Here is a 19,614-nt window from a genome sequence, read left to right as displayed (position 1 = left end):
TCTCATATGTATAACTCTGAGGCCTGGGCACACAGGAACTGGGGTTGTGGGGGTACAAGTGGGGTGCACTGCATGGAGAGACTTCTTTCCTTCACTTGTTTTTGCTTTCATTTCTGCTAGTCAGAACTAGCAGGATTAAACTGGAACAGGATGTGCTGCAATTTGTATATACCCACAGCAAATTACCATCTCAGTAGAGGAAGCAGCAGAAATCTCACTACTTAGCAGGGCATCTGAGGCACAATACCTACAAAAGATATTACTGAGACGACAGTGCTCAAATACCACTCCTTGTTCAAAAATCCCCTTGATCATTTTAATTCCCCGTTTCAGGCAGAGCTCAAGATCGAGTGCTGTCTTCCAACCCAGGCCTTTTTTCACTTATGTTGCTGTCAAGTGAACGACCTGTCTATACGTATGTGAACAGCCGTGTGGGGGCTTGCAAAGGAAGCTCATTTGCATATACAGTCACACATGCAATTGCATCTAGATATCAGGCCCTGTGCAGCCCTCCCCATCTTTATAGGAAGACAATTTCTGCGCAAGTTTCATTTAAAGCCAGTTAGAAGCAAGCAAGCTCTGCTAATCTCCTTTGTTATTTTCTACTTAGGACGCATCATTTCAGCCGCAGACCTGACTTTGTGCATACACTGCTTGCCACATCCAGCCGTAGGCTGTAGATGGATCACTTGCCGGGTGACACATCTGCCGCTTCCTCTCAAGGTTAGCCTCCAGTGACTTTTTTGATCAATTAAACTCGACTTTAGAAAATGATATTGTTACAGGGCTGTTTCATGTTTGGCCTCTTTATATGCGTCTCTGATACCCATGTAATCAAATTTCCTAAGTGTCTCCTGAGTAGGTGTTGCATCAGTCTGGTCTGAACCACTGCCTGGAGTTCAGCAGATCCCAAGGAAATGTTACTTTATTCCTGTATCAGCCGTGATTTCTATCACGCAGTTTTTGCTAACTGCTTATTTTACAACACAACATGTTGAAGGGGAGGATTGCCTCCGCTGCAAGCACAAAACCACACATCGTCAAAGTCCTCCCAGACATGCCAAATCTTCTGAGACGAGCCTCATCAGCGCTGCAATATTGGGGAGATGCAAAACCCACCGCTTCGCTGCAGCAGCGAGCCCCGACTGCTGCTTCAGCTGGGAGCTGAGGGAGAAACCACCCCCCTCGCTATCACCTCCTGCCCATACGTGCCGCTGGAACTGGAGATCTCTCCCTTCGCCTCTCATCCCCGGACACTTCGGCTCCCCGCGGCCCCTCCACAACCCCATGTCCCGGTGGTGGTGGGGCGATCTCAGACCCAGTCACCGCCGCTCCCCGCCGCCCGGGCTCGCCCCTCGCCTCACCCCACGCCGAAGAGGCAGGTGAGGGCAGCCGCCCGCCCAACCGCCCTCCCGCCCGCGCGGCGCTGCGCATGCGCAGCCCGCACCCAGGCATGCTCACTGACGGGGGCGGGGGGGAGCGGGACGCGGTGGCGCGGCGCTGCCCGGCTCGGCTCGCCTCGGCTCGCCTCAGCGCGGCTCGCACCATGCGGCGGGCGGCCTCGTGCCTCCGGGCGCTGTGCCTCCTGCTCCACCTCCGCGCCGCAGGTGAGCGGGGGCGGCCGGGGCCGGACGGTGGGGCGGGGAAGGCGGCGGGCACCCGCTTGCGCCCGGCGGCACACCTGTTGTGGCGGGGGGGGGGGGGTGGGCGGCCCCGCGGGGGGCTCGTGGCGCGCGCGAGGTAACGGCTGCCGGCGTCCGGCGGCCGCCAGCCCCGGGCGGGCAGCGGCGGGCGGCGCGAGCGGCGTTCAGCACCGCGGAGAGCGGGCGGCCGCGACGAGGCGGGCGGCGGGAGAGCCCCGCGCTGCGCGCCCGGCGCCACGCCGAGCGGCCGCCCTCTGGCCCCGGATCGCCTGGACCTGGCCAGGGGTTGGGGCAGCGAAAGAAAATCGCGCGTCTTCATCCCTTTTTCTTTCCTCTTTTTTTTTTTTTTTTAATTTATTGGGAGGGAGGCGTTGCTACTTGTATCTGCTCGTGGCAGCAGGATTTTTGTAAAGGGAAATTTCAGCTGCGACAGCAGGCGTTTTGGCTGTAGCGGTGATAATGAATCCTCTCTCTGCTTTGCTAGCAAAACGTGTGCCTCATTCAGAAATGCGGTGAGCGCCCTAGTACGTACATGAAGTTCCGCTGCCAGTTTCGTTCTGATAGTCATAGTTTATATTTCTGGCATAAATCTCCTTTTAAGTCATGAAAACCTGCTTATTTTTCAGTGTCTCCTTCTCCTGTGCAGACTTAGGCATATATACTTTTAGTAAGGAAATAAAATCTGGTATAACTGTATAATTGAATTAAGTTCTCAATTAGTAAAGTTGAAGAGTTTCTTTGTTTTATCATTTTTGGCAAGCATAGCTACTTCTGAAGTAATAAATGGCTGTTGCACCCTGCGTTTAACTTCACTGAAGTTTAACTAAGAACTACAATTAAATGCACAGGTACGGATTCTTTTGCTCCCGGGAATGTTGTTTTTAGGAGAGATTTTTAAGATGCAACTAATTTGCATTGTCTTACTGCAGAATCATTAGAAGTAATAATTGAACTTCATGTCTCTCTTAATGTGCAAGCAGTGCATGAACATGTATATCCCCTCCAAATAGGCTGTGTTATGAAAATAGTTGTTTGTATGGATAAATCAGGAAGCGGGCACTGCATTCTTTTGTTTGCTGTTGTCAGGAGAAGTGGTTTGCTTCGGTTATTGGTATTTTATTGCCCTGCAATATTAGGCTACACTTAATAAAATCTCAAGAGCCTCTTTCCTGTATATCTATAGTTAGGAAGCTCATGCTGTTATGCCTTATATTCATATGTGCAAGGAAATTATTGACTGAAAGATAGCGAGCATTTCGTGATCCATTTTAATAAAAGCCTTAAGCTGCTTTTAGATTGTTCTTTTACAACAAGTATTAAAATGGTCATCTGTACAAAATTAGTGTACAGCCTCTATTTGACATAACATGCCTTCTAATCTCAATCTATCCTCTGTTAACAGCGGACTTCGCATTAGTTTTGATGTGCTTCATTTTTCTATCCTACCAATGGAAACTGGGTTTATATCCTGCCAGTAAAGCCGTTTACTTTCTTAACTAAGTTTTACTTGTTTCATTAATTTACTGGGAATGCCTGCAAACAAAGCTTGGCCTTCATTATCAAAATGACTCTAATCATGGGAAAAAGAGAGGAAAATAGACATTTATATGGTGTTACTTTGTTCCCTGGGCAATCTTGGAAAAGAATGTTTTCAGAGAATGCAACAGAAAGGATTGACAGGAGCTGAATTCAACCTTTGCATATTGGGCATGGCTCCCATTGAGCGCGAGAGCTGTGCTTCCTCTAAGGCAGGGCTGCATACAACTCGCTCGTGTTGGAAGTCATTGAAGATGTCACAACAGTGAAATAACATAGCAAGCTTAAACTGCTAAGATTTCTCTGCTTACTCTGATGCAAGTACAAAATTTGGTCTTATACAGGCTACCATTATGGACATCTTTTATGTATAGCCTAAACTTATGAATTATTGATGGTGATTTTGCAGCTTTGGTTCGTGTGGAATCACAAAATGCATTCCACTTGCCACTAGTGCTAGGTCACAAATTATATCCCGAATGTCAGGTTTTTTGACAGAAACTTCTTGGCTTTTTTGTTCTGAGGCTGAATATACATGAGGCATGCTTCTAGGGAATGCTAAAGAAACTGTCAGTAGACATTAACAAAATCTCCCTTGGTATCAGTTGGTGATAATAGATTTTAGAGCAAACACAAGTCTACATTTACTTGAGCTGATGCTACAGCAAAAAGAATTCATTCTGTAATGTTTTTAAATAGTGCTTTGTAATGGAAAGGTAATGCATGTCATATTGCAAATCTGGTTTGCTACGGAAAGACGATTCTACTATGGTTGTGTTACAGTAGCCACATATGTATTTACACAAAAAATGGAAAATATTCTTGTCAAAAACATGATCGGGAATTTTCATGTGCTTAAAAAGGTACCGTTTTACTGCGTTGATTTAGATACTGATTCCAATAAAGCATGACAGCTGTGTAAACAGAAAATTAAATCCAATTGTGCTGTTGGTATACCCATATATTGCTTGCTGAAATCAAAGACACTTGTGCGTGCATCTCTGCAAACAGAATTAGGCCCTTCTGCTGAGTGCAGCAGGTGAAGTAATAAACCTACATAGAGCTTGCTGTTGGATGAAGACCTAAATCTGTAGCGACTGATTACAGGTCAGCATGAACCTTCAACTTACATTATGTGTTGCATGAGAGACTGCCAGGCAGTGCAGGTTATACTCTTTTTTAGCAAATATGATCTAATACATGCTCTTGCAACAAAAAACTAATGTCTCCCAAGATAACTAGGAAGCATTGTTTCCTTGTAAAAGAATGGCAGGTGGTAGCAAAACCACAAAGTGATGCATTAGACTAACTTGTAATTAGAGCCATTTGCATCATCCAGATTACTCAACTAATTAACTATTTCACCTCGTTTTCTTTTTTTAACAAATTTTGTGAATAGAATTAAAATATATGATGAATTAAATATCCAGTCACAGGAAATAGGCTAGGAAAATTAACTAGACTAGAAAAAAACTTACTCAGTTAACAATCACTCTATCAACCTACCACCTGCCTTACCTTAAAAATCTCTCGTTAAAAGAGCATTTTTGCAGAATTTGCTTTTAAGATGAACAAACCCTGGTCCTGGGAAAGCGAAGAGTTAACAACTGAAGATTTGGTCAGGACATCTAAGTCATGGTTTCTTGAGCAAAGGCCTTACACTAGCCTGCTAAGGGCTTCTATTGCCTCATTTTATTATTCTCTTCATCACTGAAGAGATGCATTGACAACCTTAAGTCAGTATGGACCAATACTTCCCTACCAGCCTTTTCAGAGAGGAAGCATGTAGATCCTTGTCTCAGCGTCTTGATGGATCCATTCCCCCAGCCTGTCAACTGAATCAGGTAAAATTTGAGGTAGGAAATAGTGGCATTTTATCTTCTTGGGGCAATTCTGTAATAACATGAGGATTGCTTATATCAAAACTGAAATTTCTTTGACCACAAACTAATACTCCATCGGGTGGAATTCACTAGATGTAGAAACATATATTATAAATACGCTAGACTGGTTCTCAGTTAATTGTTACCAAAGTCCACAGGGTGATTTTACTAAGTTCTGCTGAGCAGAAACTAATACTTCAGCTTTCCTGGTCAAACATGCACTGTGTGGTATTCTCATGGTTGGAAATTACTTGAGTGGACTGCGGTTTCTACTTAAGTGTTGGGGGGTCTATTTTCTAAAAAATGCACAAGCTCTGTCACAAAAATAAGAAAATCTGGGGACTGTACTTCTAGGGTTGAGGTGAGATCTGCACAAAATGCATTTGCAATCAGATCCGTTTCAGTAACCTCATACTAATGAGTGAATAATGTTAGCTTCTAAATACATTTAGAGTGAATGTGCAGAAGCTATTGATTTTAAAAATGTATTGGAATTCTGCTTCATTACACTAACATCTAAATGAAGCTGGTACTTATAATTACCTTCTTTAGAAAACATATTGCTGGCCATGAGTGGGTGTTTTTACTAGAAGAGACATTTGTGCCTTTTATTAGTAGACTCATGGATAATCAGAGGGTAGTCATCTGTCTCTTCAAACGTTCTGTTGGGGAAAAATAGTTTTATAATTCAGTATCTGACTTTGTATTTTTGAGGAAGTATTTAGTTGGAAAAGAGACTCTTGTTATGTATTTACATGTGGAAATTCTTGCTATCCATAATTTTGAAAGACATCATCTTCTACGAAAGTTTTATGTTCAGTACATCCGCTAGGAAATTATTCAGGTTTGTAATCTTGGAATCCCTGCCTAATTTCATTTGTTGTATTATGAGAAGACTGAAACATCTTAGACAGCAAAGGCTGGTTGCAGCTTCTCTGGCTGAAGACTTGCTGAAAAACCATGAATTGGGCTCTTGGGGGAGTCTGTCTCTCTAGAAGGAGGCTAGTGAGATAACAGTGGGTGGCCGTGTATGGTGGTGGTCCCCCTCCAGCGGGATGTTATGAGGCTTCATGAGGGGGACTAGAAGGAGTGGTAGGACTCTTACTCCATAAAGCACAGTCATTGTCCTGTAGGATTTTCAGCCTGGCTTTGGAATAAGTACTTGGAGAAGCTTAATAAGATCTGCTCAGAAATCCTCAGTGTGATTTCCTAGAGCAGTGTTACTGCAAAAAAACCCACCCAAAACTTTAAGAATGAACTTGACTTCCCATTATACCAGCTACGGATTTCCGTGGAGATACTATATATTTACATCCACATTATGCAGAGCAGAATTTAGCCACAACCTTCATTTGGAAAATGACGGTAATCACAAAATTAGCAAATTGATGTAGCACTTTCTCACACCTTCTGGAAAAAAAAGTCTGATGTGAGACTATACAGTACATTAGTGCCAGGGCATAAGTATGGCAGAATACTTAAGTGCCTTTGGGACCAATGGCTCATCTCTTAATTCACATGAGTAGACCTAGTGAAATCAATGGTCTGTGGTATCCAGTTTCGTTATTGACATACCAGGCAACAGGCCCATAAAACGAGATGCAAAGTGTCTTTTTGAAAAAGATACCACTCATGCTTAATTTAAATTCACTGTAGCTGTGGATATTTTTGGCCAGAGCTTTTTTTTTTTTCTCTTTTCCCCTACTGAAAAGGACAAATTCAGCAAAAATTAATTTGCAGTTGTTTCTATTTTCAGTAGATTGCTTATAGAAAAGGAAAAAAATTCCTTGCAATCATCTCTCTCTCGCCCTCCCTCTCTTATACGTGTTCCCTCCCTGCCTCAGGGGAGCTCTCGCACTCTCTCACATGCGTGTGCCTGCGCTCGCTCGCTCTCACACACACAAACACACACAGAAAAACGAATTGCATGTACACCTGCATACATACATACACACACTTTGTACGAATTGATTTTGTCTGAATTTTTTGTTTTGGTCAAAAGTTCTGAACATTTTGTTTAAGGGCAAATAAAAATATTTTTCCAAATTTTTACAATCGTCCCGGTCTGTGCTTGCTTAGCTCCGGTGTAGGTTACTTGCTCTGAATTTTGACATGTCATGGGTACTGTTCCTCTGCTGCAAGAGGCCTGGCCTTTTGAAAGCGCAGGAGAACGCAGAACCCTTCCTATGAAGGACTGTGACCTTGTAGCCCTGTAAAATGGTGTTGCCTTTGCTAATAACAAAGCCATAAGTTTGTACTTTGTACTAAGTTTGCAAGGCCTCGTGACGGGGGCTTGTCAGGCCTGCTCTGCCCAAACTTTCCTTGACCTGCCTGTTTTGCTTGGTTTAGCTCTGACAGCGGTTTCGCTAATGGACCGAGTGTCTAGATCTGTTTTACTCCTGTTTATCTTTGTGTGGCGCAACTCTAGCTTCACACAGATAGCAGTAACACAGGCCTGGTAGAACAGCAGAAGCACTGAGAGTGGAGGCATGGGATGTGGCATAGAGGAGTGCAGGCATGGGATGATAAGAGTTGGGGCACAGGCTTGGCACTGAAGACCCCATGCTGTAAACAGCTCAGTAATACATTAAAATGCAGACCTGGAGCTTGGAAAACTGATTTTAGAGGTTAACAAAGAGAACAAAGAAATGGTGTCTAACATACGTACATGGCACCATTTATAGTAAATTCAGATGTAACCTGGAGCTGCAGACCAAATGAAGAAAGAGAAAGGTGTAAATGCATGTTAGCAAACAAATATATATATGGCCCTAAGAGGAAGGAAGAAGAGAGGAGGAAGAAGAATCCATCAGCACGAACATCATATTCCTCACGGCAAAGGACTCCAGATGCTGACAACTCCTCATAACATCCCCCCATTGCCAACACCAGTGTGAAATCACTGACCTTAGGACCCAGAGAAGCAATGGAGGGGTGAGCATAACACCAGGGAAAGGGATAGACAATTTTAATTGTATTATTATGACTTTTTCTGTAATACTATTCTTTGTTTTTCTATTAAAATTAGATCTAGACTAATGATCCTTCTTGAATTAGATTGCTAAGATTTTCATCATACTAACAATAAGCTCTTGGCTTCACTTAACTGTATAAGATGTGCTTCCTCTTTACTCATGAACAAGACTTTGAATGTAACAGGGCTGAGATACTTCTTCTAGCTGCAGGAGGCCATGAAAAGCTATGCAGGAGCATGCCCAATGAAAGATCATTAGGTCCAGTAGCCTACTTTGGGTAGGGAATAGCTTCATTTGTATTGTTCTAACAGGTTTTGTCTTAAGAGGAAGCTGTGGTGTGAAGGAAGGATCTGATCAGGCTTTGTGTTGTCACGTTATTCTCTGAATGATATAGAAACAGTCACAGCCTGCAAGGCCCTCTGCTACAAGGACTGTTATATGTGGGAAAGTATTTTCCCAGGTGAATTCTTTTGTCAATTCCAAAACTTCCAATGCGTTGCTTCATGCATGTGCTACCAAACCAGCAAGTGGATTAATATTTTTTCCTTTTCAGGTCTGCCTGGTTTGCCTCACCTTTTAAAAGTATGTTCTGTTGTCCAGTCAATAGTGAAGTCATATTTTTACCACATTTTGCCACATATTTTTACTTGTATTTTATTGTTAATAATTCTTCATCCACCTTGCTAAATCTGAACAGCACTTTGTGTTTGGCTAAAACTGCGTAGCCTATCCTAATGAGATTTAGATTTGATTGATGTACTACTTTGCTGACAGTAAGACATACTGTTAACTAGACAGTACAGGTGTAAGGCATATTGCCTCCAGACAGCTTTTGTTTTCATTTGTGCTTTCAGCATCATTTAAAACATTTTTATTTCCTACCAGATATGTTGACTCTTCTTGAGTTTTGGTTTTTTTTCAGGTAAGATAAATGAAATGAGGATAAAGCAGTAAACTTTTGTTTCTTTTAAAGTCACAGCCAAAGGATGGTCCCATTGCCTGCACCAGAAGGGACAACCTTCACAGCCCAGAGAAGACACAAGTCTTTTAAACCTATCATAGTGTTTATCCTATGTCTAGAAATTACCAGTAGTTAGCATTTCCCTTAATATCTTTGTCATCAGGACTCCGGAGAGTTAGAGCTGTGATCATAAATGATCTAACATGATACTAAACATTTTAGCACAGATGCTAAGAGAGATTTTTTTCCCCCCTTCCTCTTGGCCAATATCTACTTGGCCTTTATATAGACCAAAGAGAACTGCAAACTCTGCTCTGCAGGGTGTGAGACCATACCCATCTCAATGGACTAAAAGAGGCAGGCAATGAATCTCCTAGCTGTAGGAACATTGGTATTATTGGAGAGGACTGATCAATGCTCTGCATAAGTACATTGACCTGCCTCTCACAGCGACTCTGGGTGGCTGTTCAAGAAGAGATGAACCATTGTGCAAGAGGTCATAAAGACCAACCCTGTCCAAAGTCTGAGGCTGGGTGTGAAGAAAGGTCATATGGGACAGAGAGCATCTTTCAGAACGGTGAGCTAAACAGAAAGAAAAAAAGCATGTGGAGCTCGGGGTACAAATTTTAATTACCAAAGTTTAATAAGTCTTTTTACTGAAAATGAGAAATTATTTAGCAACAGCATTAAATACTGTAACTCAAATTGCATTTGAGTTAAATTTATCTTTGAAACCACTCAGTCAAGTTTCAGCACGTTTTTCCCTTATGAAATGACTCTACATTTTCTGCCTTTTTTCCTCTAATTTCCAGCTTGTTAGCATGAAAATCTAAAGCTGTGTAATATACCAAGATATCTGTAACTATAAAGAGACTTCAGTGTTATTATAGTGCTAGTTACAGTGTGAGTTTTAAAACATATGCACTATGTGTCTATATCCACTTGTGCATTTTACTTACTAATCAGATGTAGCACAGCAGTTCTGTCGATGGATTTGGGGTGACTGTACTACTTACAAGTAGTAAATATACGGTATACCTCTCATTACAGAAAATGGGAATGTTCAGGAACATACCTTATTATGAATCTAATTTGTTCAGATTACAACAAATATTAAGACTTGAGACAATGACCTCCAATTGTTTTTCCAGACACACATCAAAACTTTAGATACCATTATCTTGGCCCTTTTAAATTTACAAAAGAATGTTATGTCCCACTGGGACTCTCCTTTTCCAGTTGAATAAAGTTCTGGTTTTTGGCTCTAGAGGGTGTGAGATAAAAAATCTGTAAAGCTGTGATATTTTTATGTTTTAAAAAGAGAAAACTGTGCTACTGTGTTACTGGCTTATTAATGGATCTTGACTCTCTTGAAGTTTTTTATCTGTCTATTTTAGAGAAGGTGAAGGTATTTGGGAATTGAGAGTCTAACAATTTTCTGTCAGGTTGCTTTAAAATAAAACATCAACTGTCTGCGACTATTCAAGGAGTCAAGACAGTCTAGAGAAATCTTGGGATTTCTCTGTTAAGCAGAGGCCAACTGGGACAGTCAAAAGTGCCCACAACATCTTTCACATCAGATTTACCATTTATTACAGGCTTTCATTTCTGCATATGTAGTGCACATTTGTAGTGTAAGACAGGCTCAACAGTGTGTGCTATCTAGCACTCTTGTGATTTACCCACCTATTATCATATGAAACTTGTGTTCTTCCCATATACTGGGACCGTGTGGGTATTTCACATGGACTTCTACTGACGGATCATCCAACATTTTTCTGTAGATTAGATTTTTTTTTTTTTTAGTTTAGGACAGAATCTTCTATGTTTCTGCAGACAGCTAAGAAAATCAAGTGAACACATAGTTGGAATCAGCAAGCAGATCAGCTGGAACCAGCAGAACAGTTTCGTAGGGATTTTTCCAATTTTCCTTTCCAGGATGGATGATGAAGGCAAAGATGGCAACTGGTGGCAATGGTGGAAATACTGAAATTAGCACAAGCAGTGAAGATGTTCAAGATGTAGGAAGTATGCATTCTACATCAGTCTGGAGCTTCTTGTTGCACTTTATTAACAGATAAAGTGTTTCATTTGGTAGAGGTTCTAGAAGCAAAGCTCCAGGGATTGGAAATGCAACTAAAGATAATCTGAGATTTTGAGGAAGGAGAAAATTGTTGTACAGGAGAAGCTGAATTAAAGAGGGGTGTTACAGTGGAGGAACATGGAAGCAAGATCAAGGCACTTTCTTGTTAAAAAAAAAAATCTAAGGAAAAGCAGCAGCAGCATGTGAGGAGTTGCAAGGAAGAAGGAAAAGTCAATCAATAGGAAAGAACAGAGGAAGAAGTTGCAGTATTCATCAGGAGCCAGAGCCTAAGAAAAAGAGTGGTGACCAATCAAGTGGTGCAGACAGAAGAACTGGAAGAAAGAATCAACAAATCATACCGGTATCAAGTCACAGTGCAGCATACGTTACTGAAGGGAATAGGAATGGTTATTGCAAGAGATGGTCTAGGTGAAGGAAGGGGAGGCTGTCTTCCAGGAGCAAAGGTAGATACAAACCTGCTGCTGAGAAGTTCTGATGTGAGTTTGAAAGTAGCCACAAATAATGAAATAAAATTTTCCATTGACATAAAAATAGCTATACTTAGCTGAGAAATAGGTGAAGATTCAGAACCTGTTTGATTAGAAGAAATAGCATGGAATCACATTCTGAACATCTAGTCTGTTCTCCTCAATGCCAACGCAGAATAAACTATAATTTTTTGTAAATACACTTGAGGGGAGGGAATTTTAGGAGAAGGAATAAAATTATTTTAGCTAAAGGGTGATATCAGCACTGGGTGAATATTACAAGACAGTCATGAATAACTCTACATTCTGAAGTAGATTTCAAACAGGGTAGTGTGAGCAGAATATCAAAATTCACTTTAGGATCAAGTCTGCTAAGCTTATGGAAGAGATACCTCTAGGAATTCTATTTTTTGAGCCTTGTCCTAAGCCCCGTTTTCTGAATTTCCATGTATGTTGGGATATCTGAAGCTTAAAAGACACCAAAATCACTTTTTGCTGTCATACTGTGGTACTTCAGTTCTTCATAGCTTCTGCTGGTTTCCCCGGGGGCAACAAAGGAGTATTTTCCTTTTCTGTATAGGTACAGAACTTGATACAGGAATTCCAGCCTTCTCTCTCTTAAGGGTTGGAGACTGGCAGTATTTAAAGGTGATGTGTAGCAGAAATGCTGGTGTTTCTAATGTCTTACTTCTCCGAGTGTTTCATTGGTGCACACTGCTTGTGTTCATAGCTGAAGCTTGAGGGTGAAGAAGGAATATTTTCCCCCTTCATCAGATAAGAGGAAGCTTTAGGTTCCCCTGTGGTCTCAAGGGTGGCCCACTTGTAAGGGTCACCTGAGGCATCCCAGTCTGGGAGCCGAAGTCTGATCTTGGTTAGGGCCTTATCCACAGTCTACTAAGATCAATGAAGTTTTTCACATGGGGCTCTGTAAATGCATGTGACCTACTGGGGCTATGTGGACTTCTCAGAAAACCAAGTTCAGCCTAGTAATTTTTTTGGAACATACTTGAACTTCTGTGCTGGTAAAAATAGATTCGTATGAGTGCAAAGAGTATGTTGTGTAATTAGACTTGTTAATTTCTCATTTCTACGGGATGGGCCATTACCAAAGTATATTTTGTTGTCCATCTTGAAAATCTGCTGTGATGGATCATGTATCGAATCTGCTGCGGGGACCTGTGTTACTGATGTGATTTTTAGCATTCTAATGGAAGTGAGCCAGCTGGGATTTAGTGGGAAATGGTGATACTGCTGTTAAAAAGTACTGAGGTTCATGAGCAGGCGAGCCTTTTGGGCAGTTCCTTTAATTATTGTTTTAACAAAAATAAGACAACTGTTCAGGTTTTTCTGTGTTACTCTGGATTCAGTCAGGATTAACTCTGAAGTCATACTTGGGATTTACCTTAATATTATTCAGAGAAGAATTTGGGCTAATACTTAATTAGATTATTTTTTTCTGCTTCTTTCAGTAAAACTAAATGTAATAAAAGGGGAATCTGGAATATTAAAGTGGGTAGGAAATGCAATATAAAGAATTCCAGGGGAAGCACAGTGGTTTTGATTCCCTCAGAAACAAAGGAGTAGGAATGAAGGAAGCAAAGAGGAACCACAGACACCAAATGTGTCTGTATTTACATTCCTGTATATTATCTATGATGAGTTTTGGCATACTGGTTGTCTGTGAAGGAGACATGAAAATAAATTCAACAAAGAGGTGACTATGAGAAGTAGGTGACTGAGAAGTGCTACATTTCCTTGTTTTCATTTTGCCATTCACACAACTCTCTCAATTGCTAGGTAAGACCATCCCTCAGGATTTTATCAATGAAGTCAACCCCCACAAAGCTTAATGAGATCCCAGCATGCTTAACAAGCTTTGAAATTCAGCTATCTTTAAGACTATACTCTGCAGTTTCTCTTTTTTTTTTCCTCCTGCTCTCAGTCATATTGGCGATCAAAACCTGACAACAGCTGTGCTCATGTGACCTCAGTGGTCATCTAGGAAATTGTCAGTGTTTGTTTTTACCATTTAAAAGAGTAGCCTTAGGTTTAGCATCGTGCTTTATACTAGGAGGATCTCTAAGTGTACTGCAAAATGCAGGCTTCTGTCTTCTGTCTTCTTATTGATTTTCTGCTCATCCGTGTTATGAATTGCTTCACCTCCTACTGACATGGACCCGCTTTTGGCAGAGAATGCATTTCCCAATGATGCATAGCAATACTATAGCACAGATAAGGTATTGTCCTTGATTTTCCTAACCGAAATTTCATGAGGAAATTAGGTCAACAGAATGTAATTACCTACGCTGAAATCTCTTAAGGGCACTGGGTAGAGCTGTGCAAATGACTGATTATTTTGATTTGCTTACAGAAGCACAAAAATCAGAAGCAAAAATCAGTCTGAATAAAACAAAATGATTTCTTGTTCAACCTGAATTGAAACATGTTGTTGGTTCTAAGTTGTTCTTCACAGCTCATTATGAAAGTTAAAATAACATTGCTTTTTTTTTTCTTTAAACTAAAAATCAGTGCACAAATGCAACATTGCCATTAACTCCAACAGCTTCTGAAGAGGAAATTCCAGGCTGATCAGAGTGAGCTCTCCGAGTTCACTTCTCTTAGAACATGAAGTCCCTTCTGTACTACAGTGGGTTTCTTAGAGCGCTCTTCCAGGAGGTGACTAATGCAGCTTCAGTTACCTTTTATCTATAAAGGAGCTGTTCCTTGCCTATTTTTCTGCTCAGAGGGACAGCCTGAATTCCAGACTGGGAGCTGAACTGGGCTGTTGTAGCTGTTCTGTTCTTCACAAAGGAACTGAGGTTTCACTAGGTTTCATTCATTAAAAAAAAAAACCAAACAACTTTCGTTCTGGTTCCTTTTATAAAGGCATCATTAGGAAGTATTTTGACTATCAAAAGAAAGCTTATTTTTTACTAATATACATTTTATTAAAAGCATGTAATTTAAAAGAGGTCTTGTGCCCAACACCAAGGTATGCAAGATATGACTTAATCCACACACCTATATCTCCTCTACAGAGAGCCAGGTGCTGCGTTGGCTGGCCAGGCAATGCTTGGCTGTAGGCTGGGTCATAACAGGAGTTGGCACGATGGACTATAAGGCCTCCTGATCTAAGCAGTTAATGGCAGCTGAACAGGGAATGCAGAATTATGATTATGGACTCAGGCATCTGAGCTTTACCTTTCTTCTCTTTCTTAGGTGATTGTTGGATCTGGTTCTTGGCTTTTTCTCCCCAAGTCCCCATATATAAAAGATGATCACAGCAATCGTTATCTTTGGTATTACTGGTTGATTAAATAAATCAGAAAGTGGACTGCATATGTTTTCCTATTGGAGTTGATGCTGATACAAAAGTTGGACTTGGTTCAGCATGTGCTCTGCTCTTGCACGTCATTTTTGAAATGTAACCCTGGCTGGAAATATAAATAACATTTTAAAAAGTCCTGTAAAAATGAGTTTAAGAATGTGATACACTTCACATACTTAGTAGACTCTCTCTAGTGTTGTTACGGTATTGCTATAGAAGTTGCATTGTGGGATTTTAAGGGAATTCTTGTATTCCACAAATATTCTTTCCAAATCTTACAGAACCCAAAGATGTCATCAAATTTCCAGCGCTGTCTACAGAATATCCAAGAGAGACATTCTAAACTTATTCTTCTTTTCCTGCAGGCTGCTTTTCTGGAGACAATGACCACTTTTTGGCAATTCATCAGCGAAAGAGTGGGAAACCTGTGTTTATTTATCACCATGTGCAGAGTGTGGAGAAAAGTCTGGATACAGACAGTTTTAAGAATTCCAAACAAAATTTCCATTCTTCTTCCCACACCAAAATAAGCAAGCTGCACCCTGCAATAATTGTTAAATCAACCTTCCCCAGAGCTGCCTACGACCCATCCCTCAATCTGTTAGCTATGACTGGTCAAGATTTGGAAGTGGAAAATCTTCCTATTCCTGCAGCGAATGTGATTGTTGTGGTAAGTGCCTTTTTTTCTGAGTTGTGGAGTTGTTTTGTGAATAAATATGCCTGTAGTTAAATATAGACATGGACTGTAATGTGGGCTATCCAAAGATCATATTTCACTGCCTGGGTGATCATCTAAATCTAAATAATGACCACACATCTTGAAGCTCTTCACTTTAGTAGAACTTGTATTCATATAGCCTCACTAGGATCAACAAGCAATCTGATGAACCAGTGCAGATTATAGCCTCTCTGTAGGTAGAGAACTTACCTTTGCCTCAAATGCCTTTAATCCTCTTGTCTTGATTGGTATTTGCACTGCTTTTGCTGGATGGATTTTAAACTTATTCTGCATAGGGCACAAGAAAATGTACTTTGGCCTCAAGTTGTGCCAAGGGAGGTTTAGATTGGACATTAGGAGAAATTTCTTTACTGAAAGAGTGGTCAGGCCTTGGAACAGGCTGCCCAGGGAAGTGGTTGAGTCACCATCCCTGGAAATATTTAAAAGACATGTAGATGAGGCGCTTAGGGACATGGTGTAGCGGGTATGGTGCTGTTGGGTCGACGGTTGGACTCGATGATCTTAGAGGTCTCTTCCAACCTTAATGATTCTATGATTCTACTTTAGGGAACAATTCAACAGAGGCAGGGAAATTTTAAAAGGCTGACACAAAGGATTTGTTGACTTCTATTTCTCCAGTGAATCCACCATTATGCTTATGTAGCTGTTTGAAAACAAGCCTGTTTCTTGCGAAGAATAAGAACTATGTTTTTGTTGGTGTAAGCCATATGTGCTCCTTCTTGGATACATGGTCTGGGACACTCCTCTTTCAGTTAACTATGTGTGTGATCTATCCCATTCTCAGAAAAGTGATGGGAGCGCTCCCTCCTGCAGTGGAGGGCATGTCAGTGGAATTGTATACCAATGCCACCCTGCTGCATCCTCACCCTTCATGCCAGTGGAGCTGCATACTGTCAGTAGAGCTGTCCACTGTGGAGTGCACAGGACAGTCTGTATATGCTTTGCACAGACACCACTCTGCCTCACCCTGGTGCATAGGTAGCCCTGCTTGATTATGGAAAAGAGTATTGGGCTCATCTTTCTCCTTCCTGGAGGGAAGAACAACCATTCATAATGGCTTATGCACTCATTAGAATGAACTAATAAAGATTAAACTGAAACAATGTGACTAATGACAATCAGCAGCTACTTGCCTAATTCTGTAAATTACTCTGTACAGAAGATGCTAGATTAAAAGAGAATGGCCTTTACAAACAAAGAAAGAAGATAGAGCATACAACACTAGGGCATGTTAGCACACGAAGTGTTTCAGAATCGCGTACGAATTCCTCATACTGTTGGTACCTCTAGAGATCTGCCATCATGAATGCATCAAATGCAATAAAGGCTAGTGACACAGAAAAGAATAATCAGAAAAAAAAGGGTAGGAATTTTATTAGTCTACCGTTGAAGTTTTAACAGTCAAAAAATACTATCAGAGAACTAGACTCAAAAAGCTGTGCTCTCGACTTGTTACATCCCACATGAACAAGACCTCCTAATTTGAGATTAGATGGCTAGCATAGTCAGTGGACTAGATTCAGTTGTATGTAAGTGTCCATGTCAGAGCAAAATAAGGTCCTGACAGCCTTGCTTCACTGGGGACATGCCAACTGTACACAGAGTCTCAATACCAAATGGTACTGATCAAGAGGAGGAGATGCCAAGCAAGCTGGATACATCTATGCCCCAAGCTAGCCTAAGCCAGCAGGGCCAATTCCATAGTAAAGGTACCTGCTCTCTTTTTTCCATAGCAAGCACTATTTCACCTCCTGTGAAGATGAAAACTTTCTGTTAGTGCAAGGAACTCAGAATATGCATGGTCCCTCATTTTTTCATTAAATGATGCTGTTACCTATGGTCTGTTATTTTAGCAGAGCTTTGCACACTTTTGGAGACCCGCAGTCCTCAACATGCAATGGAAGAATCCTGCAAAATATTCTGGGGCTACCCTGATTTTAGCTGACTGGCTCTGTGCCTGCATTAAAAGCTAAATGAGGCAGATTTTCAATTGGCAGTCACATAAAAAAAGATCTATTAAATCTACATTAAGTTCTCATTAAGTGACCTCAGTCTGAAGCTTTGCTACTGCATTTCTAGGATGGAACTGCTGCTCTGAAGCCTTCTGTTCTGGCTGAGAACCATATGTGCTTTAAGGGGGGGCATAACAGCATGAGCTAATCATGACATGAAAGCTGTTTGTTGCTTGAAATCTTCAGCTATCTCTGGATGTGTTGAAGGACAGTGTTTTTGGTTTGTTTTTAACGCCATCCTTTCAGAAAAAGCCTTTGGGGAAGTGTATGTTTTAAAGCCGAAGTGCTGAGAGTCAGACATCTCACTGGACTAATCCCACAATAAGAAATTTTGAAGGTGTCTTCCTCCAAAGGGCAGCTGTCCCACAGCAGGGTGGTTGCCATAATCCAAACACAGTCCTGCTCCTTCCAGGTCTCTGCACTTCAACGTTTTGTTTCTCCCTCTTGAATTTCACGTTAAGTAGGTGGTAATGTTAATGTCATTGCCAAGGGAGTCTGTTTTGGTTTGAATACATGTATATCGCTCCCTCTTTGTTTCGAACGAGCACTTACTGCTTGTTGCTGCTTTTTGGTTTTTATCATATAGGGCAAGCAGCAACATTTGTTGTTTTGCCCTGGCTGACCCTTTTTTGTTCCAGCCTTTAGCAATGTTGTTGGTTGCTCAACTTGAAAGGGCAATTGCTAGTGTTAATGCTTCCTGTAATCCAGTTACGTGACTAGTGCACATTGTGATTTAGTATGAAAGCCAGCAACGGGGGTTATTTTTTAAAATAAATCAATGCTGTTGCGGCTCTGCAGAGGGGAGGAAACTGAATTCAATCTAATTTCAGTGACTTGAGGTCCATTTTCTTCATGATGAAGGTGGAAAGGTAGGGTGAATGGATGCTTAATGTAGAACTATTACAAGGTTACATTTTGTGCTAAGGACTAGACCATCTGACAAGCAAAATGTTGCCAATGCACAGCAGAGTGCTATGAAGCCAAGAATTCTGCAGGTATTATGTCAAAAAGTGATGTTTTTTGACTCTATCAATAAAGAACGCATGTTAAGAAGTAATTTTACTGAACCTGGGGAAATTGTAGTGCTTGTTTGCCTAAGGGAAGAAGAGGAGAGATTTATTTTCTGGGAGTGAGTTTTATATAACTGAAGGCTTTCCATCACGTTACCCAGTATTAAGTTCCTGTCTTTTTTTTTGTGTGTGTGTGTGTTCAGTGCACATTGTTTGTTGAGGGAAGTGAGGACAATCCGGAGCTCTTAGAAGCATTTTAACTGTTCTATAAATATGCTTAATCATATGTTCTGTTTAGCTATCTCTCTAAATGATGTGAGACCAACTCATCTGAAAATTGCTTCATTAACATACGGAATTACATAATTTTTTTGTAATACTTGAGAGTTTTCTATTTATATGGGTTTATTTTGGATCTCAGAAACTATACACTCATCGAAAATATTAGAGAGTTAGTAGTGAAATGAACAAGTTCTCCAAATGTTTATTTGTGTTTATTCCAAGTCTTTCCAATACTGAATGTGAGCACCACCAAGGACAAGGCAGTACATGGAAAGTAGAAATAGTCTGAGAATAACCACTTATGATTAAAAATGTTGCTGTCTAACACACTTGTTAAAAAACCCAAACATACATGCATATATATAGTTAGGGCTGAACTTGAGAGAAAAGCAGGACTTGTAAAGTTTACAGCTCAGACTATGTCTAAAGTATCACCTACCTCATGGAGGTGCTAAAGCATCATCCTTTGTAACCTGATATAGTTTGGTCTGTCCAAAGTCTCTCTCAGGCACACAAGTGTGTTGTACTAAGATTGGACCAAGCTCCTCAGATACTTTTTTCACTGTACCCTATGAAGTGTTTCAGAAATGTAAAGGTAATAAACTTGCTCAATATTTCCAGATTCTCCCTTTCACACCTCGCTACTACTATACACCTTCTTATATAAATATGAA

The 19,614-nt window shown here is 41.0% G+C and overlaps 1 protein-coding gene across 1 annotated transcript in view; it reads left to right on the top strand.

Moving 5' to 3' along the window:
• The first annotated feature begins 1,471 nt into the window (after nucleotides 1-1,471).
• PTPRR (protein tyrosine phosphatase receptor type R) overlaps nucleotides 1,472-19,614 on the top strand; it is a 166,554-nt gene continuing 148,411 nt past the window's right edge. Inside the window, exons 1-2 of the mRNA XM_075154684.1 lie at nucleotides 1,472-1,607; nucleotides 15,263-15,567. Coding sequence (XP_075010785.1) covers nucleotides 1,547-1,607; nucleotides 15,263-15,567 — 366 coding nt within the window. The 5' untranslated portion in view covers nucleotides 1,472-1,546. The remainder of the gene's footprint in view (nucleotides 1,608-15,262; nucleotides 15,568-19,614) is intronic.

This window comes from Calonectris borealis, chromosome 1 (assembly GCF_964195595.1).
Source record: "Calonectris borealis chromosome 1, bCalBor7.hap1.2, whole genome shotgun sequence".
Lineage (NCBI taxonomy): Eukaryota > Metazoa > Chordata > Aves > Procellariiformes > Procellariidae > Calonectris > Calonectris borealis.
The sequence above is the reverse complement of the archived record's forward strand: the minus strand, read 5'-3'. Positions and strand labels throughout refer to the sequence as shown.